The sequence below is a fragment of the Suillus bovinus genome, assembly GCF_016758785.1.
Source record: "Suillus bovinus strain UH-Sbo-P2 chromosome Unknown EDB93scaffold_15, whole genome shotgun sequence".
In the NCBI taxonomy this organism is placed as follows: Eukaryota; Fungi; Basidiomycota; class Agaricomycetes; order Boletales; family Suillaceae; genus Suillus; species Suillus bovinus.
This window is the reverse complement of record NW_024542071.1, coordinates 381,102-406,799: the sequence shown is the minus strand read 5'-3', so window position 1 is coordinate 406,799 and position 25,698 is coordinate 381,102. Positions and strand designations below refer to the sequence as shown.

General features: G+C 48.3%; 8 protein-coding genes across 8 annotated transcripts; 5 read left to right on the top strand and 3 right to left on the bottom strand.

Annotated features, from left to right (window-relative positions):
- Nucleotides 1-1,104: 1,104 nt before the first annotated feature.
- Nucleotides 1,105-2,451, top strand: EDB93DRAFT_212525 (uncharacterized protein). Its single transcript, XM_041455723.1, has 4 exons — nucleotides 1,105-1,412; nucleotides 1,464-1,540; nucleotides 1,596-2,072; nucleotides 2,138-2,451. Exons 2-4 carry the CDS (start codon nucleotides 1,529-1,531, stop codon nucleotides 2,330-2,332), a joined length of 684 nt encoding a protein of 227 aa, XP_041309595.1. The 5' UTR covers nucleotides 1,105-1,412; nucleotides 1,464-1,528; the 3' UTR covers nucleotides 2,333-2,451.
- Nucleotides 2,391-4,402, bottom strand: EDB93DRAFT_1239678 (Pre-mRNA cleavage complex II protein Clp1-domain-containing protein; the record flags this gene model as incomplete). Its single annotated transcript, XM_041451669.1, has 4 exons — nucleotides 2,391-3,460; nucleotides 3,520-3,617; nucleotides 3,667-3,854; nucleotides 3,908-4,402. 4 exons carry the CDS (start codon nucleotides 4,400-4,402, stop codon nucleotides 2,391-2,393), a joined length of 1,851 nt encoding a protein of 616 aa, XP_041309594.1.
- Nucleotides 4,403-4,515: 113 nt separating this feature from the next.
- On the top strand, nucleotides 4,516-7,332 carry EDB93DRAFT_1134514 (uncharacterized protein). The gene is made up of 10 exons (XM_041449075.1): nucleotides 4,516-4,816; nucleotides 4,872-4,901; nucleotides 4,952-5,273; nucleotides 5,328-5,637; nucleotides 5,686-5,915; nucleotides 5,963-6,237; nucleotides 6,294-6,602; nucleotides 6,654-6,789; nucleotides 6,841-6,971; nucleotides 7,026-7,332. Exons 1-10 carry the CDS (start codon nucleotides 4,715-4,717, stop codon nucleotides 7,107-7,109), a joined length of 1,929 nt encoding a protein of 642 aa, XP_041309593.1. The 5' UTR covers nucleotides 4,516-4,714; the 3' UTR covers nucleotides 7,110-7,332.
- A 2,824-nt stretch (nucleotides 7,333-10,156) lies between these two features.
- Nucleotides 10,157-14,680, bottom strand: EDB93DRAFT_1327240 (CHAT domain-containing protein; the record flags this gene model as incomplete). The annotated part of the gene is made up of 7 exons (XM_041455082.1): nucleotides 14,268-14,680; nucleotides 13,991-14,216; nucleotides 13,924-13,938; nucleotides 13,789-13,868; nucleotides 12,145-13,742; nucleotides 11,718-12,077; nucleotides 10,157-11,668 (listed from the first exon to the last, which is right to left on the bottom strand). Exons 2-7 carry the CDS (start codon nucleotides 14,188-14,190, stop codon nucleotides 10,157-10,159), a joined length of 3,765 nt encoding a protein of 1,254 aa, XP_041309592.1. The 5' UTR covers nucleotides 14,191-14,216; nucleotides 14,268-14,680.
- A 317-nt stretch (nucleotides 14,681-14,997) lies between these two features.
- Nucleotides 14,998-15,696, bottom strand: EDB93DRAFT_1134474 (uncharacterized protein). The gene is made up of 4 exons (XM_041449074.1): nucleotides 15,358-15,696; nucleotides 15,263-15,337; nucleotides 15,142-15,207; nucleotides 14,998-15,087 (listed from the first exon to the last, which is right to left on the bottom strand). Exons 1-4 carry the CDS (start codon nucleotides 15,432-15,434, stop codon nucleotides 15,045-15,047), a joined length of 261 nt encoding a protein of 86 aa, XP_041309591.1. The 5' UTR covers nucleotides 15,435-15,696; the 3' UTR covers nucleotides 14,998-15,044.
- Nucleotides 15,697-17,951: 2,255 nt separating this feature from the next.
- EDB93DRAFT_1134451 (uncharacterized protein) lies at nucleotides 17,952-19,166 on the top strand (the record flags this gene model as incomplete). Its single annotated transcript, XM_041449073.1, has 4 exons — nucleotides 17,952-17,971; nucleotides 18,073-18,563; nucleotides 18,624-18,749; nucleotides 18,803-19,166. 4 exons carry the CDS (start codon nucleotides 17,952-17,954, stop codon nucleotides 18,832-18,834), a joined length of 669 nt encoding a protein of 222 aa, XP_041309590.1. The 3' UTR covers nucleotides 18,835-19,166.
- A 790-nt stretch (nucleotides 19,167-19,956) lies between these two features.
- On the top strand, nucleotides 19,957-20,296 carry EDB93DRAFT_1134446 (uncharacterized protein; the record flags this gene model as incomplete). The annotated part of the gene is made up of 3 exons (XM_041449072.1): nucleotides 19,957-19,992; nucleotides 20,029-20,141; nucleotides 20,174-20,296. Coding segments are annotated over 3 exons (258 nt in total), but the record flags the coding sequence as incomplete, so codon positions are not given.
- A 665-nt stretch (nucleotides 20,297-20,961) lies between these two features.
- On the top strand, nucleotides 20,962-24,503 carry EDB93DRAFT_1134438 (dihydroxy-acid and 6-phosphogluconate dehydratase). The gene is given in 18 exon segments (XM_041449071.1): nucleotides 20,962-21,510; nucleotides 21,564-21,655; nucleotides 21,781-21,824; nucleotides 21,875-21,902; nucleotides 21,955-21,977; nucleotides 22,029-22,108; nucleotides 22,155-22,187; nucleotides 22,298-22,337; nucleotides 22,458-22,662; nucleotides 22,713-22,723; nucleotides 22,746-22,807; nucleotides 22,855-22,934; nucleotides 22,986-23,229; nucleotides 23,249-23,590; nucleotides 23,715-23,824; nucleotides 23,930-24,025; nucleotides 24,081-24,289; nucleotides 24,342-24,503. The coding sequence occupies 18 exon segments, from the start codon at nucleotides 21,380-21,382 to the stop codon at nucleotides 24,369-24,371; spliced, it is 1,860 nt and encodes a 619-aa protein (XP_041309588.1). The 5' UTR covers nucleotides 20,962-21,379; the 3' UTR covers nucleotides 24,372-24,503.
- Nucleotides 24,504-25,698: the final 1,195 nt, after the last annotated feature.

Below are 25,698 nucleotides of genomic sequence, written 5' to 3'. Positions count from 1 at the left end.
TATGTCATCGATTTTGAGTGCTTCAGCGACGCCATCTGGTCATCGTTGGACCTGAGGTGTATGAATTAGTATTATGACGATGAGTAGAGCACGAAACGGTAGACTTACTTCTGGAAAAACTTCCTGAACGAATTCATAGTTGATATAGGTAAAAGATGCAACGTTGCAAATACTATAAGGTGGTGGTGAAGGCCATCTGCGTGTCATTATTTAAATGCTAGGCTACTGTGGACGCACCATAACATCCACAATCACGGCCACAACCACAAAGTAATTGCTCGATATATCTACAATAACCAACCAATTATAAAGTGCAGCTGCCACAGGCCGGCCCACTGAATGCCTCGCGCGTCTTGCTCGTTAACCTCTCGAGTTCATAGCTTGAACATGCGATAAAAATGACCTGCGATGACCATCAGCACGATGACTTTGGTGCATGTCATATAATGATTGGGCACGGTATGTACAGAAACGATGAATAGGACAGCTAGCATCCTCTAACCGTCTCACTTAATAAGACTACTCAGCGTAACTTTAAAACGCAGTACATCCGACCGACTGCATTTTTTTCAAGTCCAAACTGCCCAACACCGACAAAGACGCTCCGCATCGCAAGCAATCTAAATGTGATATAAACAGTCAAGCAGGTATTGTGGGCGTACGATTTTGGATAATATGTCCTATCCAGAAATTGGAGTGCGTTCGAGTAAGGTGCGAAAACGGAGAGGTCCGGAAAGATAACAAGAAAGATGACGGTGTATGTTGTAGGCACGATGAGAGAAGTCCTTAGTTGCAGCGTACGCAGCACGGCAAGTGCAACCAGTGCGGACAAGCGTGCGGGGCGAGACGCATGAGAGGCAAATAATTCGCCTACTGCACATTCGTGGGCAAGTCGAGGTTGTCGTTGACTGGTTGGGGTTTGTGACTCATGTCACTGTAGAGTTAATGATACACATCGTGCATCATGTTCATTTACGAAGCAGCTCATGGATGTGAAGCCGTCAGGCTATTCCTAGCCTCTTCCATATTTTGATAGCGAGAGCAGAGCAGAGTTGCTGTTGTACATAACTTCAGATCAGGTAACGTTATGTAAAATTGACGTTACCCTAACATTGAAAGCACCCTCATCATAAAGTTTCATGTTAACAAGTACTACTAACTAGACAAGCGCTTTCTACAGACTGTTGATTGGTCTGGTGCCTACAATAAAACGTCGAACGTCTTGACCCCAAGCCCTGTATATGAAAACAGTACAAAATGGTATGTTCTTGTCGTTTGAAACAGACCTGCTTTTGTATGGATACGCTGGCATGATGATCTAAATAGTACTGCCCCAGCCAGTAGTATGCCTCGCGGCCCACCACGAGGTCGGATGGCCAAAGCGAATGGGCTTAGGGAATCCAGACAGTCTCGTAAGAGCCGGACATCGCCATCAAAACTGACGTATAACGCTTGCAAGACAGCCCCATACTCTTCATAGTGTCTAAAGGTTAACAGTGACTCAATCATCATCGAGGAGACTCGCAAAATGCAGCTGCAGGTGAGTTTCGCATCCAGATCTACTTGTCACGAACGCAGGCCTGACCGAGGCACAGAGCATCATCTACTCCAAGCCACCGGCTATCGTCACTTTCTTGCTACTAACGAGCCTCCCACTCGTCGATCTCACATCGGTGGTGCGACCTCTCTGCGCAACTCACTTTGGGAGGCGCCTACTCCAAGGGGGCTCCAGCAGGAGCCTTGTAGACAGACTCTATCACGCACTCTCCTCTACTTGTCTTCGTGTCCGCCTCTTGTTTCCATTCCTCGCACGTTCGCGATGCGGAACATTCCCCACGCCAGAAGCGGAAGCGAAATATTGGTGCATTGCTGCTCGTTACCGGCGCCACCTTGCACAGTCTAATGCTCGCCGGCCGCCGCAAGAGACGTCTGAGATACCTCTTGTGACTTACTATACCCCACGTCTTCTACCTCCATACCGCGACATACAACATTCCGACGAAGGAAGCAGTGAATTTTCTATACCAGCCAAAACATTTTGCAAGTGGCATAGGATGGTATTTCGGGAATCGGTGAGTCCTCTGCCTGACACTGCTACTCAGAAGAAGTGATGCCTGCTTGGTGTTTGGGATCGAAGCATCACCCGACTCTTGCCCAAGCAGCTGTACGCATGAAGTATTATTCTCACAGAGACCTGAAAGAAATGCAGCGGATTGCGCGTCTTCTGTCAGACGAACAAGTTTTACGCCGGCCGTGGTCGCCAAAATATAGCAAACTTTGGAAGCGATGGCTGGACACCAAGGGTCCAGATGTAGTTATCGTGTTTGAGTGATGTACGACAATTGTTGTAATGCTGGTTGTATCTGATAATATACTTTTGTTTGTTTGCTTCACATTTGGGCTTTTCGCATGAGATTTCTCCTCACCCTCCTACGCTCGCCGCCCAAGCCTTCGCTCTTACCCCATTGCAAATACGGCACACGGCCCTTCTCTACACCCGAGACCCCTTCATTTGCGTCCGTAAAGTCAAGCAATCCCCAGATAGGCAGCTCCAGCTCGCCCTTAACAATCACCCGACAGCGCGCAAGGACAACGGGCGAAACCGGGGTGAGGATATGCATGTGCGATGAACTAGGCGAGATAGCGCGAATGAGGGCAAGGCCATGGCAAGTAGATGTTGAGGGTGCAGGCGGTTGCCTGGCTTGGACGTATGGCAATTGCTGGGCGCCAGAGGGGTCCAGATATACTGGATCTTCGGTTCCAGGCTCGCATTCAACAAGACCGACGATCGCACCGTTTAAGACGTTGAAGATCTCCGAGGGGATCACGTCCTCGTATCCTGCACCAACTAAAATGACCTGGTCAAATGCCTGGCTCCAGTCTACCTCATACGGATACCGGGAGCAGAGAGGATGAGAGGTCTCCCATTTGGTTGCCGTCATTTGATGAAGTGGAGCGGATGGAGATGGGAATGATACTGGTGTAATAGATGGAAAGATAGCGTGGAAATAAGACAAGATGTTCAAGTTGCGCTGGTCGACGGCATTAAAATGCGCATTTGTTAAATTTGGTGATATTGCTTCGAGGGTATACTGGAACGCCTTGCTCGGCGCAGACTGGTTGTGGAGAGTGTCATAGGTCGGCGGAGCGGCTGGCCAACCTTTCTCTTCTGGACCAATGATCTCAAATACGTGAGTAGCCTCGGTAAGTTCCTCGATTTTGGCATTCAGGTCAGCACCAAGACCCTTCGTCCACCCCATTGTATTAACCACCAGGGGCGTAACGTCGGTGACCCGCATGTCAATCGACTCGTCATCGGGCATGGAAGTTTGAATCTCGAGTTTGTACGTTTCGAGGAGCGCTTGAATGGCTGCAAGATAGTGTGCCGGACTGCACCGTGGTGAAGTCGCTCCAACATAATGCGCTCGGTATGGAAGACTAGGATGCGTAAAGGGCGGGCCTGAGATGCAAAAATATCTCATTGAAGGCCTGTACTAGGTCGATGTAGTGATTACTCACCAAATACCGGGTTATCGATTACATTTAGGGCGACCAAACCCCCAGGTGTAAATTCGGATTGCCCTACGTCGCATTCAAGATATGCAACGCGCTGAAATCTATAAAGCTCTGTCAACAGTATTTATCTATGTTAAACTCAAGACCTACCTCGCCAGAAGCCTGTTCAAGAGCGTCCGAGCAAACGTACTCTTTCCAGACTTCTTCGGACCCTTGACAATATATACCGGGAGTGGTATGAGATCCGCTGAACATGGTGGCGTCTCTGCAGCGCTGAGGGCAGTATTCCATGATTCTGGAAGTACGAAAGGCAGCACGTCCTTGTTGCTGTGCGTCATCTGTATGACAAGACAAATGATACTTTGCATAAATTCAAGAACAACACACGTACCAAGCTCACGCCAGGCCGTATAACCTCTGCCGAGCTCCGCTGCCAACGAGAAGGTTCAAAAACACCATCAAAGACGCGGCATACATGTCCGAGGCCTTCTACGCCTGTATCGAGCGATTGAATCGCTACTACAGCTCCACCAAGATTATGTTTGACGCGAGGAGGAAGGGGATATATGTTCAAGTTGGCAGATACGTCCGATGAGGCGCATTGTAAGATAGGAATCGGAGAAGAACGAGAGGCGAACACATGGTGAGCTACCTTTGAGGCAGACAACGTTACGCCGAGTATAGAAACAGATCCCTTCAAAACGGTAAGAGTGAATGTCCCTAGAAGCGCGAGTATCTCCTCCCGGTCGATGGAAAGCACCGAAGTCTCGTTTTGCAAGCCTGTTGCACTGGCTTCATCTTCAGAGAGCTCGAAAATGTTAAGATCACGAGTGGGTCTGAACGTGGACAGTTGAGAAGGCTCAGGTCTCGAAGGCTGGGGGTACATCAGCAAACCACCACAGTTGCGGACAAACAAACTCGAATTCGGTTTTCGTCGATTTTCAGGTACTCTACAATGGTTGCTCAAATCACACATTTAAAGATGATACCATGCCATCATGTTCATTCACGAAGTAGCTATGTAGTGGATCCTTGAGGCCTTGTCGAGAGCTCGTCACGGTAGTTGTTTATTAGTGTCCATGTGAATTCGGTGTTCCGAGTTACCGCCGTGGGCTACAAGCTGGCTGCTTATTACAGCACAGCGCAAGCATCAAAGTCACATTTATCTCCCATATTTCCACCAAACATTCGAGAATCCATGTCTCTGCAGGGTTTGATTTCCGGATCTGAATGTGCTGTACCACTGAACCCGCTGTCGCAAGTTCTGAAACACACAGAAGGAGACAGAAGCTTGCAGCAGGTCTGTCAACAATGCCGAAATCCATAGTTCAACATCTGACAACAACTACGAACAGGATCGTGTAGCTGGTCCTTCATCCTCCCGAGTCAGCTTTTACTATATTTTGTTCTGAGATGTATTCATGTCATCCATTAGCTCCAGCATCTCCCAGGATCAGTTCCATCCCAAGCTGCCGAACAGGATGTCGCAATGGCACGTCAGTTCTTCGAAGGACAGCAAAGATCAGGTGGCCCCGCACTTGCCACACCTCCGTATCTTCATCCGGCAGAACTTGCTCGCATGGCGGAAATGAATAGACTTCCAGAATTCAATGAAGCATGGAGTAGGGAAAGATATCAGCTTCCAATGCAGAATGGTGCGGCTCAAGGCTCATGGGCAAACGAATTTAGCGGCACTCAGCAGCAATCCGTTGGTGGTTCCGCTATGCAACATTCTGTTGCCATGCAGATGCCTGAAAGTGAGTTGCCCTGCGTAAACTTCTGAATTTTTTGAGTCAATGTTAGGCATACAGCTCAGAGACAGCAATTCATCGGTTCGCATGGGGTGTATGGAACGCCCATGGGTTTTTATGGGAATGGGGGACAGCCATTCTTCCAGGGATTCAATCCTACATCCCTGAGTGCAGACGCGAGCAAAGGAAAGGGTAAAGCCCGCGAAGCTGATTATGAAGCTGCGTTTTTGCAGTACGCTGCTTCGTTGCAAAATCAAGAATCCACTTCTAGGATCGTCGAATTGGACGATAATACGGCTTCTTTGGAGCAGGCCATGGAAAACGTCAAGCTTGAAGATTCTAAACCGAAGACTAATGGGGATTTCAAGGAGTTCGTCATTTGATTATCATTGTTATGTGCCTACTTATTTTTCTGTAGCGTCTGGGATCAGATGCAAAACTCGGATATACCACCTTCCACCGAAGATATCGGCAAATGGGAAGCACAATTCAACCAGCTCATGGGTCGTGATCGTGAGGAGCTTGACCAAGATTACACTTCAGCTATGCAGGACGCTTGGAATAACAGTTATGGAAATTTTAATGAGAGTGCCCTTGAGTCCAAGTTTAACGATGATGGGATACCCATCCTGACCGAATACGTGTTCGGTGAGTCCGATCCGACACATCACGCTCTCGTCTATTAAACTATACAGAGTCAAATAACAAATACCTTGATCCATCTTCGTCTAGTCAGTCACTGCTGAGCGAAGCAAAAGTTTTTTTGGAGCAGGGCGGTTCGTTATCTGAAGCTGCCCTTCTGCTCGAAGCTGCTATCCAGAAAGGAGAGCTCGGTGAGGGCGGATATGAAGCATGGATACTTCTTGGCGAAACCAGAAACATGGATGAACGCGAAGACCTCGGGCTGCGTGCACTGACCGAGGGTGTTCGCTTATCAGAAGCTGCCAATGCCAACGGAGTGGGTATGCTGGTGCGTATTTCAACTGGAAACTTCTTCCTGCCCATCTCATGACGGATTGTTTGTAGTCCTTGGCGATCTCATACACCAATGAGTCTCATGACCGTGCTGCTTATAACATGCTATTGCGATGGTTGGGAGTCCGTTTTCCTGATTTTCCAATTTCAGATGAGACCCGAAGGGCTGTTTCTCTGCATTCAACATGGGAATCACATGAAAAGCTTACAGAGACCTTCCTTACCCTGGTACGACAGCAGTATAACGAAGGGGTTGTCGATCCCGATACTCAGATTGCCCTTGGTGTGCTATTTTACGGATCAACAGACTACGAACGTGCGAAGGATTGCTTTGAGAGCGCATTATCACAGCGTCCTGGGGTATGGAACATCGGGCCGCTGTCATTTTATTGTACTGATGATCATGATCAGGATTACCTACTCTGGAACCGATTAGGATCATCTCTATCCAATGGGAACAAACCTGAGGAAGCCCTTGGAGCGTACAGGGAAGCTTTGAATTTACGCCCTACTTACACTCGTGCTATTTATAACGTTGGGGTAGCATGTGCGTTTCTGGTTACTCCCCTGGAAGTTTTTGGGCTAATCTCACGCACAGGTCTCAATATAGGAGCGCACAGAGAGGCAGCTGAACACTTTCTGAGTGCAATTAGTATGCAGAAAAGCACGGGCGGTGGTCACACTAGTGATCAGTTGTGGTTGACCCTGAGGCGTGTGTTTACTGCAATGGTAGTTATATCCAGCTCTATCTCCTGGATGGCATGCTGAGGCTTATCGTTCCAGGAGCGCAGTGATCTTGCGGAGATGGCTAAACCTGAGAACCGGTCAAACTTGGATGTTTTTCGGCAGCAAGGATTTGATTTCTAGTAATTACACATGGACTAGACGCCACATGTAGACCCTGATCTTGGCTATTGTATTCGTGTCGGCCACGTTGGTCAAGTTAGTAACGTTCCGCATTGTGAAGCTGCGGACGGATCTAGTATGATGTCAGGTTTGAAGAAATCAAGAAGCTGTGGCTGCTACTCGCACTAGATTAATTGACAACCCTAGATCAGTGATATACCTTGCCTTGTCGGGCCGAGCCTTCTTTTAGTTACCTCTCGTGCTGCGCTTTTGTGAGGCCGTGTAGTATTTGACAGTCATGAGAATGCACAAATTTATCACCTGTCCATTTTGGTAACGGGTGCTGATGGCTAGTAATATAAAATGGCCCCTCTTTAGCTGACTTTTCCTCCAGCAATCTGCTATATCACATACAAGGTCTGTCGTCTGACTACTCCCTGACAATGACGCGACTGACACCGTCTTGCAGCTTAACCGCACTCTCAACCATCATCATGTTCAACAACAACTCCGAGCAATGCAACTGCACCTCCAAGTGAGTTTTGCTTTCCGACATCATCTCGATGACCAGATTCTGACTGTCTACTATCAACAGCTGCAACTGCCAAGTTGGTTCCTGCAACTGCGTTAAGAACTAGACGCCACGCGCAAGCGCACTTGCCTTGCCGTGTATGTAAACACAAACATATGATATGCTGTTCGACGTGACTCCTGTACTGCTTTATTGAAATGCCAAAGTTGCTCTAGTAAAGTCCGATCTTGATAGTAAAGACCTCGAACCTGCACACTTCGCATGCCCCTTCATCAAACGCAAGGCAGGACTGACTTGTGTAGCTCTCTGAAGATGATATGTATACAACGCCTCGTTTTTCTTCGCTGTCGCTTGTCCCATAGTCTCCGTTGATCAATTTGAAACATCGAAGGAGGTACATCGAACAATATACGAACCAACCAACCGATAGCGTTTCCAACGAATTGAAAAAAGAAATGCACGGGTGTTTTCCAGGCTGAACCGTGTGGACATCGAACAACGAATTTAGCGCCTCCTCGTTGCAAGGGCCGGCCTTGTCTTATTCTTACCTCCACTCATGCAGGTTCACATGCGCGAGCACGATGCTCTCGTCTTTCACCTTCTGGTCAGCTCTTATGATCTTGATCTTGCCCCCAGTGATGCCAACCCTTGCGGCGCCGATCTATGATTATCAGTCTATCTCAGTATAACCTTAACAAGCTACCAGTACTACTCAGCGCTAATGGCGGTTTTGGTACTCCCATGGGTATGATCTTCCACGCTGGGTGGTATGACCGGTGCCACAGGTCAAATTTAAGATGCGGCTTCTGTTCGTCGAAGACCTGACGGACTCATCAGGAAGATTAATGTTCTAGAACAGTTTCACTCGTACTCCAAATATATGTGTGATACAGCATTGGGTGCCGACTCGGATACTGTGCTCAAATGTTTTTTTTAAAGTGCTCACCGTGACAAGTGAGCAAGTCGTTTGGTCTAGACCCGAGGATATTGCACCATGGACAGTTATAATTGAAGTAGCGGGCTTCCGACCTCAGGGGCTATTAAAAATTCCGAACTCGGACGATGTTGCAGTGGAGTCTTTACTGTCAGTTTCATCAAGATCGGAATTGACTAGAACAAACAACTTTGGCATTTCAATAAAACAGTACAAGAGTCACGTCGAACGGCATATCATATGTTTATGTTTATATACACGGCAAGGCAACTGCACTTGCGCGTGGTGTTTAGTTCTTAACGCAGTTGCAGGCACCAACTTGGCAGTTGCAGCTGTTGACAAACAGTCAGAATCCCGTCATCGAAATGTCGCAAGGCAAAACTCACTTGGAGGTGCAGTTGCATTGCTCGGAGTTGTTGTTGAACATGATGCTGGTTGTGAGTGCGGTTAAGCTGCAAGACGAAGAAGGTGTCAGTCGCGTCATTATCAGGGGGTAGTCAGACGACTGACCTAGTATGTGATATAGCAGATTGCTGGAGAGAAAGCCAGCTAAAGAGGAGCCATTTTATATTGCTAGTTATTGGTGCCGTGACCAAAATGGACAGAAGATAAACAGACAGTCAAAGAGTACATTCGTCTCCGTCAATCCCAGGAGTGTCAACACTAGCATGATACGATACAGGCCCCTGGGAGATAACTAAAAAAAAAAATTAGGTTCTGCCAAAGCCCGACAAGATAGAAACCTTTCAACTTGAAGAGCTGTGGCACATGCATGCCACCATCCAGGGTTGCCAATATCAATGCCACAGGGTACCACTAAAACAAGAGATCAACTCCTGACAAGATCAAAGTCTACCGACCGGAAACAGCTGCATGGATACGGCAACGGAGCCCTTGTATATGCTACTCACTCGACCAACACGTTGACCCATTGAAATCTTAATTTATACGGCACGAAACACGTGTGTGGGTATGCTTCAATGGAGTGAAGTTGACTTGTAAGCTCGGGTGCAATGCATAAGTAAGTCATCAAAGCAGTGATCGCAAACTGTCTGGCAGTACATGCTTACATCGTAGCGCATACTTGTCACTGAAAGTGACGAATGCCTGTGACTAATGAGTCTCGCAGGATTTAGGGAGGTGTTCAAACGCTGGTGTAGCCAAAAGTCGGCTCCTCGATGCACTGAAGGGCCGGCCGTTATTGGAGACTAATAGGCCGATGCAAGAATTAAGTAGCCGAGCCCCCCAAAAAAGAGAACTGGAAAATACAAATTGAAATCAAAATTGGGTATACACATCATGACGGTATACGATCCCAGAGTCTGGAATATCAAAGTCCTCGGGAACAGATTGAGCGTGGTCATGACTACATGCGAAGGCGTCAGATTGTCTCAAAAATGTTTTAACCAACAAGGTGGGAGGACGCACGGAATTGGTCAAATGCCAATATGGATGAACACTATGCGCTGGTCCAAGGGCATGTCCGTGTCACAAGCCAATGACTGGACTGCTTGGTGCAGCGCTCGGGCAGCTCTTTTGGAATTCATTTTGCCATCCCCGCAAAAGTTTCTGTAGAATGCCTCGACTAAGCGCTGCACAGTATTATCGTTGACCTTCCATAATGTCCCAACGACGCTCTGAACCCCAGCGAATTGCAGAGCAGCCCGCTAGGTGTATCACTTCGTCGGGCGTACTAAAGGTACCGACTGCAGTTTCACAGGCAGAAAGAAATGCAAATTCATGCTGAGACAGATTCATTTGTGTGATGTCAAGGAGCGAAAGCGGTTGGTCGCGCATAAGAAAGGCCGACTTGAAGGGCTCGTCCATTTTCTGTGTCCCGTGACACGCGAGATGGAGCCAAGTATTGTCCTGCAATGCACATAGCGCTCTTGATTTCGTGGCATCAACGCTGGTGACCTTGGAGAAGGAAACAGTAGGGGGAGGGGGCAAAAGTCCCCGCACCAACTCCAGCTCAGGCTCTACAGCATCCAAAGTGAATGAGGCACCGGCTGGGTGATTCTGACCAATGGCAACGAAGGGTACTGGCGGGGACCTTTCATGAATTCCGCGAGCCTTGATCAACGCGGTGAGCGATGGCGTGTATGAAGAGATATACTTCTGCGAAAGGGACTTTCCCTTTGCCCTGTATTCGCCAGCGGCATGCAAAGGCAAGAAATTAAAGAAAGACGTCGGGCACCACCATATTCTGGAACCTCGTCGTGCAAATACATCCAGATGCTCGACCACTGGGCAGACAACGTCGTCCCACAACTCTCTCAAAGCTTTTATCAGCCTTGATTGGTTCCCTTTAGGACTGGCCTCTTTTTTGACTGCCTCTCGGAGTGCGATCATCAATTTGGCGAGTTTCCACCAATCGGTAAGGAGTTGAATGCTGGTTGGAGGTCGTTTGTGCGGGATGATAATGGCGTGGCAAGACGACCTGCTCGCGATGAGCACGACGATAGGCCCATCACGAGCTGCATCTTGAAGATCAGAGAATAGCGGGGGAAGGAGGAAGCGAGAGAAGCCTTCGATCTTCCGGATCTCTTCTACAGTTCCATTCCACTCCTCCACTAGACGTCTGTACCGGGTTTCTTCTCTTTCTACATTGACTCTTTGAGTTGCTTCTGGATAGTCCGCAGGAGGTTTATCAAGGAGAGAACTGAGGCCTCTGAATTTCTTCACCAGGGCCGCTGCGTGACTGCCGCGCGTCTGGAGTTTATCAAGAGGAGTGTGGAGTCGTGTCATCTGGGTCCAAATGATAGTCCTTCCTTGTTCCAACAGCTCGACAGGCGCGAGGCACATCACCGCTACGAAGAGCACACGATGCAGCATTCCACGGCAAGTGTAGGTGAGAAGTTCTGCCATGGCTCTATGACGAGAAGATACCTGAAGCTGTCGTGGACATATAAGCGTCGAGAAGTTGCATGGAAGTCGCATAAGCCTCCAGTCGACTACCATGTCCAGTGCTTCATCAGCATGACGAGACCAGAGTAGACTTGCTCGCATGCGGGACAGCAAACCACCGGAGACAACAGTTTGCTGCTGCCTTGATATGATGCATGGCAGCATTGAAACTGTCCGTATCATCACCCGCGCCAATGCTGTCAAGCCCTGAATGATGGAATGATAGATATACCTTAGCTAGCGACTCATGAGCCACCAATAGACGGGCGTCATGTTGCGTCAACAGAGTCAGGCCACAGCGTAGGGTCTCTCGCGACTCGTCAAGGTCTTCTCTGTTACCTCGGTGCTTAAAGCGGGAGCAGAGTTGAGCCGCGAGGTTATTTGATGACCCGAACCGATCTGGGTGACCGACCGGACGCAAAGCCAACGCTTCCTTGTGAAGTATTATAGCCCGGTCCAAGTCTTCGTCATTGCCTCGGTGGCTAAAGCGGAAGGAGAGTTGATTTGCAAGGTTATTTAGTGAGCTGGACCGATCTATGTGACCGACCGGGCACAAATCCAGCACTTCCGTCTGAAGTGCGATGGCCTGATCCAAGTCTTTGTCATCGCCTCGGTGCTTGCAGCGGGAGAAGAGTTGAGCTGCGAAGGTTATTTAATGACATGGACCGATTTGCGTGACCGACCGGGTGCAAGGCTAGTGCTTCCCTATAAAGTGCGGCAGCCTGATCTAGGTCTCCGTCCGAGTTGTCGTTGCATCGCTGGTGAAAACGGATGAAGAGTTGAGTCGCAAGGTTATTCAATTGCGTGGGCCGATCTGTGTGACCGACCGAGGTCAATGCCAGCGCTTCCCTGTGAAGTGCGATAGCCTGATCCAAGTCTTCGTCATTGCCTCGGTGGTCAAAGCGGATGGAGAGTCGAACTGCAAGGTCATTTAATGACGAGGGCCGACCCGTGTGACCAACCGGGCGCAAGGCCAGTGCTTCTCTGTAAAGTGAAATAGACTGATCCAAGTCCTCGTCATTGCCTCGGTGATCAAAACGAGTGGAGATTCGATTCGCAAGATTATTTAAGGACGTGGACCGATATATGTGACCGACAGGCTGCAAGGCTAGCGCTTCCCTCTGAAGTGCGATAGATTGATCCAAGTCGTTGTCATTGCCTCGGTGGTCAAAGCGGGTGGAAAGTTGAGTTGCGAGGTTATTTAACGACAAGAAACGATCTAGGTGACCCACCGGCTGCAAGGCCAGCGCTTCCCTGAGAAGTGCGATAGCCTGATCCAAGTCTTCATCATCGCCTCGGTGCTCAAAGCGGTTAAAGATTCGATTCGCGAGGTTATTTAGTGCCCCAGACCGATCTGTGTGACCGACCAGCTGCAAAGTCAGCGCTTCCCTCTGAATTGCGATGGATTGATCCAAGTCTTTGTCATTGCCTCGGTGCTGAAAACGGGTGGAAAGTTGGGTTGCGAGGTTATTTAACGACATGAACCGATCTAGATGATCCACCGGCCGCAAGGCCAGCGCTTCCCTCTGAAATGCGATAGCCTGATCCAAGTCTTTGTCGTTGCCTTGGTGGTCAAAGCGGGCGGAGAGTTGAGTGGCGAGGTTATTTAGTGCCCCAGACCGATCTGCGTGACCGACAGGGCACAAGAAAAGCATTTCCATCTGAACTGCGATAGCCTGATCCAAGTCTTTGTTGTTGCCTCGACGCTCGAAGCGAGTTTGCAGCTTTAGAGCTAGATTACCTAGCAATCGCCCTCGACCAGCATGCTCGGCGGTGTAGTATCCCAGTACATCATAAAGAAGGGATATCATTTCATCTAAGGCACGCGATTCATCTCCCTCCAAACACCGCTCTACTCGATGAGTAAGTTGATTCGACGATAACGGAAGGATGGATGTGGCGAGCCGCTCCTTCCTAAGATCATACGTGCTTCCAGTAGAATGTAAAGCGAATGATTCAATTGCGATCAAAGCTGATCCGTAAACATGGCTATTGATGTGGCAGACATCGAGGACTTCGGATGGTAAGTCTTCAGTGACATGGTCATCCATTTGAATTAAGCTAGACAAGAGAGCAATGGCAAGATGGAATTGGGTGATGGGTCGGTCTGGATGACCAGTGGGAGGCAAATCGATTACATCTTGAAAAAGAGAGATAGGTATGTCGAAGTCGAGATGCGGTTTGTTGCTTGTCTGGTATTCGACACCGTCAGCTTTGACTACCGCATGAGTGCCGGTTGGGATCTGTCGGAGACCAAGAGTGGGGTCAGTTGCGCGAACCGCTTGGAGATCGTCAATATGTGCTAAACGGCGATTGATATCACATACTAGTAATGACGACTTGTTGCGCTCTACTGGGTTGTGTCTCTCCTGGGTCCTGGGCGTGTTCTAGGTAGCTTGACTCCTCACTAAACAATATGCACATTGTGAGGCATTCAGATGACGAGTGTTTCATATGCTTACTTGTCCTTTTTTTGCCTGAAAATGCCAGATTAAGTCCATTCTTGTGCTGTACCACACAACGACTTACGATCGTGAACTTTCTGAACTCTTCGTCTTTTGGTCACTAACGTTGCCCGACGACTTACGCTTATGTTTTCTCCCTTTCAAGGGCTCGATACTGGGAGCATATATCTCAACTTGAGGATTTGGGGAAGATGACGCCGGAGAAAAGTCTGCTGATTTTGATGAGCTTGGAGACTCGAAGGTGACACGTCGACGACGAGGCATAATGATGGCCGAGGGATATATTCAAACTAGAACTTCAGAGTAAGATGTGTGCTGAAGGTCATGAAACACTGCAGTACCTGTTAAGTCCTGAAGGATTATAAAGGAGGGAACTATACCATGCACATGGCATCCACACCGTGCAGTGTCGATGAGTCAACAGGACAGAAGCGACTCGATCCATCCACAGCCTCATTTACAGTGGGCCCATCAGACTTGTACAGCAGAGGCACGTTCCAGGGTGCGACATTGATTCAAATAGCCAAAACGAGAAGGCTGCGAGGCTGAAGAACTACACCACCAACTGCTGCTTTAGGTCGTAGCGAGATAGTGAGAACACCACTTACAACACCTAGCAACCAGGCAGATATGAGCCTGAGTATAGATAGGCGTGCTCAATTCTTACGATGTCCAAGGTGTGTCAAGTCCCATGCTGAAGCCACCGAAGCAAAGACTCGGACACCAATGCCAAAGTTTTAGAAAGAGGCACTCGCTAAGTTCCACCGCGGAGACTATAAGAGAATAATCTCTGAGGACACGTGAAAGCGCAACTGGCGGTAGCAACAGCTACTTAGTACCAAAAATGCATACTAGCAGAAGACAAAGTTTGAGAAAACGTCGCTAGACATCACGTGACCTACTAGCTCAAAATTGCTGAACGCCCCTTCAATGAAGCTCAAGGAGTCATTCGGAATTCCGGACGACATTGCACTCTTTACTGTTAAATTTATCAAGACTCAACGTCGCTTTACTGGAACAACTCTGGCATTTTCAATACAAACAGTACAAGTCACGTCAAATAGCAGAAATATTTGTGTTTATATATACGGCAAGGCAAGTGCACTTGCGCGTGGTGTTTAGTTCTTAACGCAGCTGCAGGAACCAACTTGGCAGTTGCAGCTGTTTACAAACAGTCAGAATCCCGTCATCGAAATGTCGCAAGGCAAAACTCACTTGGAGGTGCAGTTGCATTGCTCAGTGTTGTTGTTGTACATGATGGTGGTTATGAGTGCGGTTAAGCTGCAACACGGTGTCAGTCACGTCATGTTCGTGAGGGATCAGTCAGGCGACCGACCTGGTATGTAATACAGTTGATGATGTAGCAGATTGCTGGAGGGAAAGCCAGCTAAAGAGGGGCCATTTTATATTGCTAGTTATTGGCGCCGTGACCAGAATGGACAGAAGGTAAATAGACAGCCAAAGAGTGCATTCGTCTCCGTCAATCCCAGGAGTGTCAACACTAGCATGATATGATACAGGCCCCCTGGGCACAGGGCGCAGGGAGGTAACTAAAAGAAATTAGGTTCTGCTCCAGCCCGATAAGATAAAAACTTTTCAACTTGAAGAGCAGTGGCGCAAGCATGCCACCATCTAGGGTTGCCAATAGCAAATAGCAATGCCACAGGGCATCACTGAAATATGAGATCAACTTCTGCTCCGAACCTGTCAAGATAGAAGTCTGCCGGCCAGAAGCAGCTGCATCAGAATACAGCAAGGGGGGCCGGTATATAGCCCACTTACTTGACTTATATGTTGGCCCATTGTAATCTTGATTTATTCAAGGCACGAAACACGCGTGTGGACGAGCTTCAATGGAGTGAAGTTGATTCTGTTCCTCGGCATTGTACTGGCACCAGCTATGCTTCATCAAGAAATTCCCTGACAAATCTCTCGGCATCACTTGATAGTGACGTTAGTCACTTGGCTTGTCTTTACACGCCATGTCTTCTAACCCGACGCCGGGCCGCTGGCCAGACACGTTTTCAGGTGACCGTCATCTGAAGTGCTCAGTGCTCAGGCCAAGCTCAGGCACCAAATTATGAGATAGCCTTGTTGCGAGCGTGTGAAGTGAACTGGTGCAGAAGCACAGTGGCTAACCAGATATCTGTGACTCACTCATACGGAAGTAAGCAGATGTGAAGTCACATCAATGATAACTGAGACGCCATCACGTGCAAAAAACCCGATGGAGAAAGCGTGATAGGAATGATAGGAACGGTGGTGAGAGACGAGCGATTTGAGCGGCCATGATAGGTGTGATATTGCGGGTGATAGAGTGTATCATCATAGTATATGGGGTAATCAGATACGTCATAGGTGATCAGCGGTGGGCAGTCACACCCGTCGACCACACGAGTGGCAAGTATACCAAGACAGGTGTGAGACGACAGATGCATCGAATGTGATGGCCGCGTGCCCAGGTTGGGAGGAACTGGAGGTTGCAGGAAGTTCTGTTCTGCGGTTGCCAACGCCGTGGCAGCACTCATTCATCTGTCCCTAAGAAGTCCAGCAAACCTTCGCTGACCGGAACGGTCAGGGTTTCCTGCAATTTTTTTTTATTCGTGCAATCAGTTCAATCATTACCCCATCTCTAGAGCGCCGGCGATACTAATGGGGTCGTTCTTGTGCTTGTATTATGATACCGAGCTATCGAATACCTTTGTTTCGCTGTTTTCCTCAATGCACGAGAGACGAATTCATGAGCTAGCCAATCCTCGACAACTTCCTCTTCAGAAGACTGGAGGAGATGCTATGACTTGGCAAGCCTGCGAGACACATGCAAACCGATCTTTAAGGTCTGCCACGCGACCTGTACAATAAAATTAGCATTAGTGCGTGAACTCGGTGCGTGAACTCGAAAAATAAATGATATTCCTTGTGTGCCACTGCAGCTACACTGGAATATCCTTGCAGGTGTCATGAGTGCAGCCTGGATCCTGGCCTGATAGTGGGGGTAGACGCCGCCAGTTTGCCTCAGCGACGTCCCATTTCACATGAGCATATCTCAGCGCTCATTGGTACCACCTGCTCACAAACTGCAGTTGCAATGAGAGAGAATTTCTATACCGTGTTACGGTGCGGTACTCTATGTCTTACGAGCCGAGTAGTTGCAAGTTGTCGCTGTCGTGGGAACAATATCTCGATGAGTAGGAAATTCGCCTCAAGGGTAGCGCATCTCACTCATACATGGCCTCACCCCACAGTGATGAAGAGAATGGAACGACGAAATGGAGTCCAAAGGAGAGCTACTGTCCGAGCATCTTGTGTATCACTAGAAGTCGTTCCTCATCATAGAATTTCAGTCAAGATGGAGGTGAGATACCTTTTTCGGTCAGGGCTGATTTCCACTCCAGATTGAACTGTATGAATCGATAAGTCACTTGAACGGAATTATGGTCACTGAACCTGCTGCATCTCGTGTACTTGAGTTGAAGCCTTGTCCGCCACTTCGGGAACTACGTGGACGAAATCTAGGATTGTGCATATAAAGACACTGGACAAAAAGATGACAATTGAGCGCCTGCTATCATGACTAAGTGTCTTCACCTATTGTAGGCCTAAAGAAGAAGTTTTCAACATGTGGGAAAATCGAGGAGCGTCCTGGCGGCGGAGAGTGCTTCTGTGCCGGCGTGTTTTTCTGGAACGATCCGTGTTCACTTTCAGGACGAGAAGATGTACCCTACAGCTTGGAGAACCTTCGAATGGACAACTCATCTAGAATAGCGACAAGAGAATTAGCATTAGCCTGCGATGTATAACTTTCATAAGTGTGAATGTTTACCCTGGAAAACCATGTGTGCTTTACAGCGTAAATGCGTACGAAAATGTCACCCAACTTTGATAGATCAAGAGGATACCTTCATCCTGAGGCATTTGCAAGTCCAATGTTACAGAAGAACCCTTTAAACTAGTTAGTAGTATTCAACGCCCAGTACTCTCAATGGATAGAAATCGGAATGAAAAAAAACCACGTGTATTTGATGATGAACAATACAACTCCGAGGCAGCGTCAAAAGAAAAACTTCACGCCACTCCAACAAATTCCCCACATACATACGAAAGGGCACTTCCCCCAGTAAAACAAATGCAACAATCAACCGTCAGTCCATCAGCCGCCATGCAATCAACAAACAACGACTGCGCCGCCAGTCAACACCACACCATAAACCAAACGACCGCCCAAACCCACATGCTACCTTGTGGCAGGGCCGGATGTCCGACCGTTTTCGTTTACGGTGTCGGCACCAACTGGCCCACGGTCAGTTGCCTGATCAGCGATCACTCGCTGGTCTGCAAGGGCGGGCTTTATGGACTCAACCATGCACCTCCCCGCTCCGATACGCGCGAGGCACAGCAGGCGCTGAGCCCTGCGCAGCTCGCTCCTGAGAGCATTGCGGGCGGAAGAAAGCGGAGAAAAAAGGAGGACGAAAGGAAACAAGAACTCGAGGACGACGAGTACACCGAGGACGTCCAACCCACATCCGTCACCTGCTGCGGATGTCACAAGGTCATCACCATTGACCAACGCTCCAGGTACTATCCTGGACTATGGCTGAAGCACAGGGGAAAGTGCCCCGGCATCCTGCAAGATAGAGGTGAGCTAATTTCTCAACGAATAGAATGAGTAACTAACTAAATCATGTAGGCCGATAAAGAACTAACCAGGAGAAGAGACCGCTTTCTTCTGTCAAAGGCAGAATGGCACTCACCAGCCACTTACTCATTTGATGCGGGCGGTGAAGAGTCAGACGAAGATGAATACGAGGTGATGAGATTCAGCAGTAAGCCAAGTCCTCGACGGAAGCAAAATTATTTGACTCACCACAAACTTTAGTATCGGATGTGCGATCCTTCCATGACTGCTAGGAAAGAAGAGAAAAGTGACTGGTGTACCGGTACGCCACGACGAATGAGTTCGTGGATAGAATTGGCATCTTATATATTGTGGGTGAGCATCAAAGGCGAAGATCCAGAGCGTGCTTATCAGGCATCGGAAGTCGTTCACTTACCAGTACCGAACGTCTACGTCCCTTTGTAGATTTCTGTGATGAGATCACTAGAGAAAGGAATGATGATGATCCTTTGTGTTCAAGATCAAAGCGTCTGGATATCGCCGCAAGTTCAACCGATTTTGAGTGGTCGGAAGGAGCCGGCGCACTTTTCTTTGTCTTTGTGGTTGCTTTGACTTGCTTTGACTCAGTTCACCGGACCGTACTTTCGTTCCTCGCTAAGCTCACTTCCAGTCCCATGCATTATTTGCAGATGAACGTTTATTTTATTCAAGAGGCTTGATATATCGATGGTTAAATCTTGATCCACGACACGCTCCCACCCCAACTATTGTTTGCCGCTTAATCTCGCTGTTGTTGCATCAGACGAAGCTGACAGCCCCTTGTTTCGCAAATTAACTGACGTGCCGTTCAATCTGTTATGATGTTATGCTATAATACAGTCTTTCGAGATCTGTGGCCACGCCGACAACTCAGCTGATGATTCTTCGAAACTTCAAGATGTGAAGTCTGCACGTGACACGGTGAAACATACGTGCCGCCTACCCGTCCCTTTGACCTTGTGACACTGAAATATTCTTGGTACGTTATTGCTGTCCTAGATGGACTTTTAGTCTGACGATCCTCTTGCAGGTATGTAAGGCCCTTTGCCAGACGTACATGTCCTCTTCCGAGCTCCAGTACATCGTTGACTAAGTGGACAACGGTTACTCCCTGGCCCCAACACGAACAATAGGCATTCCTGTTTCTAAGCGCGTGCAACTTTTGAGAGACAGAGCTCACACATAGTTCAAGGTTGACATTCACTCTTTCGAAATGATCCCCATATGTAGGAATGGGACTAGTACCTTTGAAACGACTTGTTGCTGGCGGGCACATCTTGTGGAATCCCGAAGACACGGCCGAATCTTTCCATCACTTCCAAAGTCCTCACAGCAATAATTCCAGCGCAACGGGCCCAGGAACGTTATGTTCAGCTCCCCACTCGCAAAACCTGGTCGTCGTCGCCTATACCGTTGGTCACGCGAGACAGTCTATATTAAGCTTGTAGCCCTGGATGGTGGTAGCGTTCACCCTCAGACTGCTAGTGAGAGACTGTTTATGTCGGACGACTCGGAAAACCGCCCTGAAACCATTGGTGCATTTCTCTTCCTTCTCGGCTATGTAAGGGAGCCTATGGCATTGGCATTGGACAGCTCACCACTTTCGCGCGTACCTATTTTGCGTTGTTCACCTCACCTAAACGTGCATCGCCGAGCTAGTTGCTCGACTTATCAGCGCTTAGCACCGACGGACGGACCTTGATTGGAGTAACCGCAAGCGATGCATATGGTTGAGTGTGGACAGCACCCCCCATACACCACTTTTTGGCTTCTTCATCCTCGTAGTGCGTGCCCATCTCCCTCGTGTTTGCCATCACCTCCCATACAGAACTTAGGTGTGTAGTGTAGCATTTATTTGGAATGTTTCGTCCTTTACATATGATGAAATCTCAATCATGAATCAACTCAAACTCTCGTATCTTTGATTTGCTGGTGATATGGGGACGCGTTGACAATGGCAATAACATGTATGTAAACATTGATAGTAGGGCAGTGTGTACGAGGTGGAGCTGCAAGCTAGGATAAGAAGGAAAAATCCAGGATAGTGGAAATCGCCGAAGAAAGAATGTGAAGGCCGCGCTAGTAGAGATGACTGACAAGGATGAAGAGGCAATGAGGGAGGTGATATTGACTGCGACCGTGATGGGGAATCTGGAGCTAGATCTTGGCGCGGACGTACCGCGCTGTTCCACAGAAGAAACCGACCGACAGCGGCGACATAGCTATATTCGCAGGAGCCAGGAACGGGGGCGAGATCGGTGTCGAGAGCTGGATGCAAAGAGATGGCGGCATGAGTCACGGGCAAGTACTAGGTTGTCGGAGCTGGACGAGTAGAACCCTCCCACGCAGTTTGCCGGGTCCTATAAATAACATCAGAGCCGATCTATTTCGGAATGTCATTTCAGCTCATCTGATCGATTTGCTTTTGTCTTCATCCCTCAGTAGGCATCGTGATGAGTCTCTGAATTCACTGTCGCTCGAAGTTGTCTGCAGACGGCCGAATGTCCCATTCAGTTTTCGACTAATACTATCATAACCTCGTTCTTTCGACCATCGTACTAGTCCTGTTCTGCCAGTGGACTACTATTAGTAGGTCGCTAACACGAGATGGCCAATTGGCTGGCCTAATATACCATGGAACGTCGAGAATGTCGAGTGACGTACCTCAAGCTCATTCTTCTCTGAGAAGGCGGTCATGAGTCTACTTATCATTGTCGTGAAAGGCTGGATCTCTAATTCTCATCTTCGAACCGTCATGGGTGTAGCTGATGCATATGGATAATCTGCTCGGCTCAGGTCATGGGACCTTGTGATCGAGGCTCATTCGGCCCGAGTATAACGATGCATCCCCTCAATATAAGAGACGCGGTGAAATACGCTTCTAGCAATATCCACCTTCATTCAACGTCAATCATGTCTGGAGTAGAGATGTAAGTTGACCATCCACCAAAATATATTATATCTCACTTGCAACGCCATCCAGACATTCCGTCCCTCGTCCTACTGGGGTGTCCACCCCAGGAAAGCTCAACAAGATATCCTGTCAGTTGACACAAGACAAGGTATCGACTACTCGTCCCTCTTAATTCTATTTGCTAATGTACGCTGCGCTCGAAGGCTCGGGGAGGTGCCCAGGCTATGTGTAAGTCCTTGCCTTGAATGACACCCAACGTGCGATTACTAATAAAGGTATAACATAGTGTATGCCGTTGGTATGACGGAGGAAGATATGGACAAGCCCCAAGTACTCTCATACCAACTTGTAGTTTTCGCATTGCCTTGACAATTCACTAGATCGGTATATCACCCATCTGGTGGGAAGGTAATAATACCAGTTCTGTGTGCTGACGTTGGTACTGAAGTGTGTTTTGCAGGTAACCCATGCAATTCTCATCTTGTGTGTCTTGCTCCCTATTTGCGAGCGGCTGGTAGATTAATACTTTTGTAGCTCGATTTGTCCAAAAAAGTCAAGGAGGGCTGCACGGAGGAAGGCTTAGTTGGTTTAACCTTCAACACCATCGGTGTTAGGTGTGTCTGGTCATCTTCTAAATGAGTATGTACTGAAGTTAGGTAGTGATGCTATTACAATGGGAACAGATGGTAAGGCGTCTTTAATAAATTCCCTTTGACATGTCTGATTGCATCTGCTCAGGAATGCGGTACTCGTGCGTATCATAAAAGTCACTGGTATGATATCTTGTTCATACAGCATACCAGACTCCCAAGTCGTGATCTCATCGCGGACTCTATTGAAGCTGTAAATGACCTCACTGAGGCTTTAATTTCACGCTAATTCGGTTTTTTGTCAGGTCACACTTGTGAGAGACTCCAACGTTTGATAGCCTCTTGGATGCTCAAGTTATTTGACTTGTGTAAGGCGCAACATTATGATGGCAATATCTCGATACCAGGTTGCGACAAGAACATGCCTGGTGTCTTGATGGCCGCCGCTAGACACAATAGGCCAACTATTATCGTGTACGGTGGTACAATTCAGGTCGGGACGCGCCATGTCGATTGCCCTTCCATGGGATTCGAGAAAGGCGGGACTGTCAACATCTCAGACGCTTTCGAGTCTTATGGTGGGTGATTATCCACCTCCAAATACCCCAAAGCCTTGAACTGGAATCAGGTGCCTATGCTGTTGGTCCTCATCAACGATGAGGAGCGATTTGATGTCGTCAGACATTCATGTCCTGGCGCTGGTGCCTGTGGTGGTATGTACACGTAAGTGTTCCGCCGCTTTTAAACAGAAACCTCCTCATATGTCCAAGGGCCAACACCATGAGCTCTGCTCTTGAAGTCTTGGGCATGTCCCTTCCCTACTCCTCGAGCACACCGGCAATGTACCCTGGTGAGTTAGAAAACCTTTCTGTCTCATGTAAGTTTTGAACTTGCGCATTAGAGAAGGCACAGGAATGCTTCAAAGTCGCCAAGTATATGAAACGTCTACTGGAGCTTGATTTGAAGCCCAGAGATATCCTCACCCGTCAATCTTTCTTGAATGCAATCACCATAGTCAATGTCCTTGGTGGCTCAACGAACGCTGTTCTTCACTTGTTGGCTATAGCCCGTGCCGCTGATGTTCCATTAACCATCGACGACTTCCAGATGATTTCAGACAGGACTCCATACCTTGCTGATTTGAAGTACTTCCAAATTTCTAAGTCGATTGCGTTCTCTCACAGTATTGTCAGGACCATCTGGAAAGTATTATATGGAAGACGTTCACAAAATTGGTGGCATACCCGCAATCATCAAATACCTTCTCAAGAACACAGATCTAATCGATGGTAGCCAGATGACTGTTACCGGAAAGAGCCTCGCTGAAAACCTCGTGGATGTTCCGGAGCTCGACTTCGATAACCAAGACATCATCAAGAAGCTAGAAGACCCTATCAAGCCCTCTGGTCATTTGACTATTCTCAAAGGTAGCTTGGCTCCTGGAACCGCTGTCGCCAAGCTTACAGGGAAGGAGGGTTTGCGCTTTGAGGTGATTCATGGTTGTTCGTTGATTCCATGACGTCATAGCTAACGAACACCATGGTGGTTTAGGGTGTTGCCAAATGCTTTGAGAGGTACGATGTAACCCGAGACCTTCTGATTAGCCTGCCTCATATACTTTATATTTAAGTGTGCCCGACTTTTACCCTGCACTTGAGCGTGGAGACATCAAGCCTGGAACGGTCTTGATATTTAGATATCAAGGACCGAAGGGCGCGCCAGGAATGCCAGAGGTTGGATGTTATCCTTCACATCATATCCTCCGTGCTCACATTTAACTGCAGATGCTGGGTACAGTTGCAATTTAAACAAGCCCTACAGTCCCACTAATCCCTTTACGCACAGGTCCCACCGCCGCTCTTATGGGTGCTGGGTTGGGCAACTCAACTGCGCTCATCACGGATGGTCGTTTTTCTGGAGCATCCAGAGGTTTCATCATCGGTGCATCTTTTACGCAACTTCATTCGAAAACGAATACTTATTTCCGATTCACCAGGTCACGTTGTCCCTGAGGCGACCCTCGGTGGTCCAATTGCTCTTGTGGAAGACGGCGATCCTATTGTCATTGATGCGAAGAGTAGGACCATCGACTGGCAAGTGGGAGAAGAAGAGAAAGCGCACCGAAGAAAAGCATGGGAAGTCTCGGGCAAGAGCGCCCTCAGGGAACGGAGGGGTATCTTGTTCCGATACGCTCGTGATGTTGCGGTAAGAGGTTTAGATTAACGATTCGACCTCGCCTGCTAACTATGCTTTATAGCCTGCTAGCGAAGGAGCTTACTGCGACTGAGATGCCTCTTGCCACGGTATATTAGAAGGTAGCGAATCAATCGAGCAACGTGGTCGGTAAACATTATGCGTTAAATCAACATGTCAACTGTAAATACAGAAGTCGAATATTTAACATGATTTCGAGGCTCTATATTGGTTCAATCAGGAGTCTGGACTTTGAGGAGACGATGTTGTCGTTGCCCAGCAAGTCATATTCATAACGGCTGGACAGATTGTCATATCCCCTACCACTGCATTGGCAACATCTGGTCCGGTATTTTCTGAAAGCAAGATTATCCCGAATGTGGTCCGTGAATAAGCGTGCCGAGATGAAAACGTCTGCACCGCAGCAGACAAGAAAGAAAAAAACTATCTCGTCCCACGGCATATGAACTAGCTGCACGCGTCGACGATTCGCCCAACATGGATTTAGGACGTCTGTTTGATAAAGCGTAAATGAATTTGAAGGAGTTAAAAAGACATCACCCACATGTTCATTCCAAAGTTTATGCGTAGGTTGACCAACCCTCTCCTTCTATTCAGGCTGGCTTGTAGAGACTAAGGCATTATCATACCCCAGAACTTTCAAAGTCGGTGTTACAGAGGCAGGAGACAACGACCCTCTCGCTGTTAAAGGTGTCGCACTTCGTGTGTGCAGCGATCAAGAACCAATTTGAATCTGTATTATTTCTGCGTGAACAACGTACTGCTCGACTGAGCCTCTGTCGTTAACATCGTCACAGCGACGCCGCAGACTGCAATCCGAGACGCTATACACAGCACCGTGAGGTCGGTCGAGATATATGCCAGCTGTGGTGTTGGAGCCGGTAATATGGCGTGGGCGGGGGTGGGCGGCAATAGGTGCGGGTCATGTTCCACGTGAAGACTTCGTGACAGTAAAGACTAGACCTTGAAGTTTCGAAGAACCATCAGCTGAGCTGTCGCCGTTGCCGCAGATCTCGAAAGACTGAAATACAGCATAACAAATTGAACGGCACGTCAGTTCATTTGCGGAACAAGGGGTTGTCAGCTTCGTCCGATGCGATAGCAGTGAGGTTAAGCAAACAGGAGTTGGGGTGAGAGCATGTCATGTATGAAGATAGATAATTGGACGTCGTTTTCAACCATCGATATACCAAGCCTCTCGAAACGTTCAACTGCAAATAATGGGAGTAGAAGTGGGTTTAGTGAGGAACGAATGTACGGTCCGGTGAAGAGTCAAAGCAAGTCAAAGCAACCACAAAGACAAAGAAAAGTGCGCCGGTTCATTCCGACCACTCAAAATCGGTTTGCGGCGATATCCAGACGCTTTGATCTTGAACACAAAGGATCATCATCATTCCTTT

Bases quoted from the DNA above. Each gene is read 5' to 3' on its own strand.
- EDB93DRAFT_212525 (XM_041455723.1), top strand. The intron at 2,073-2,137 runs GTGAGTCCTCTG...TTGGGATCGAAG, and splicing joins GGATGGTATTTCGGGAATCG to CATCACCCGACTCTTGCCCA.
- EDB93DRAFT_1134514 (XM_041449075.1), top strand. From the start codon at position 4,715: ATGTCTCTGCAGGGTTTGATTTCCGGATCTGAATGTGCTGTACCACTG. The intron at 5,638-5,685 runs GTTCGTCATTTG...ATTTTTCTGTAG, and splicing joins ACTAATGGGGATTTCAAGGA to CGTCTGGGATCAGATGCAAA. The intron at 6,790-6,840 runs GTGCGTTTCTGG...TCTCACGCACAG, and splicing joins TTATAACGTTGGGGTAGCAT to GTCTCAATATAGGAGCGCAC.
- EDB93DRAFT_1134474 (XM_041449074.1), bottom strand. From the start codon at position 15,434: ATGCTAGTGTTGACACTCCTGGGATTGACGGAGACGAATGCACTCTTT. The intron at 15,208-15,262 runs GTCGGTCGCCTG...ACCGTGTTGCAG, and splicing joins TCAACTGTATTACATACCAG to CTTAACCGCACTCATAACCA. The intron at 15,088-15,141 runs GTGAGTTTTGCC...GTTTGTAAACAG, and splicing joins CAATGCAACTGCACCTCCAA to CTGCAACTGCCAAGTTGGTT.
- EDB93DRAFT_1134438 (XM_041449071.1), top strand. From the start codon at position 21,380: ATGGGACCTTGTGATCGAGGCTCATTCGGCCCGAGTATAACGATGCAT. The intron at 22,808-22,854 runs GTAAGTGTTCCG...CATATGTCCAAG, and splicing joins GCCTGTGGTGGTATGTACAC to GGCCAACACCATGAGCTCTG. The intron at 24,290-24,341 runs GTAAGAGGTTTA...TATGCTTTATAG, and splicing joins GATACGCTCGTGATGTTGCG to CCTGCTAGCGAAGGAGCTTA.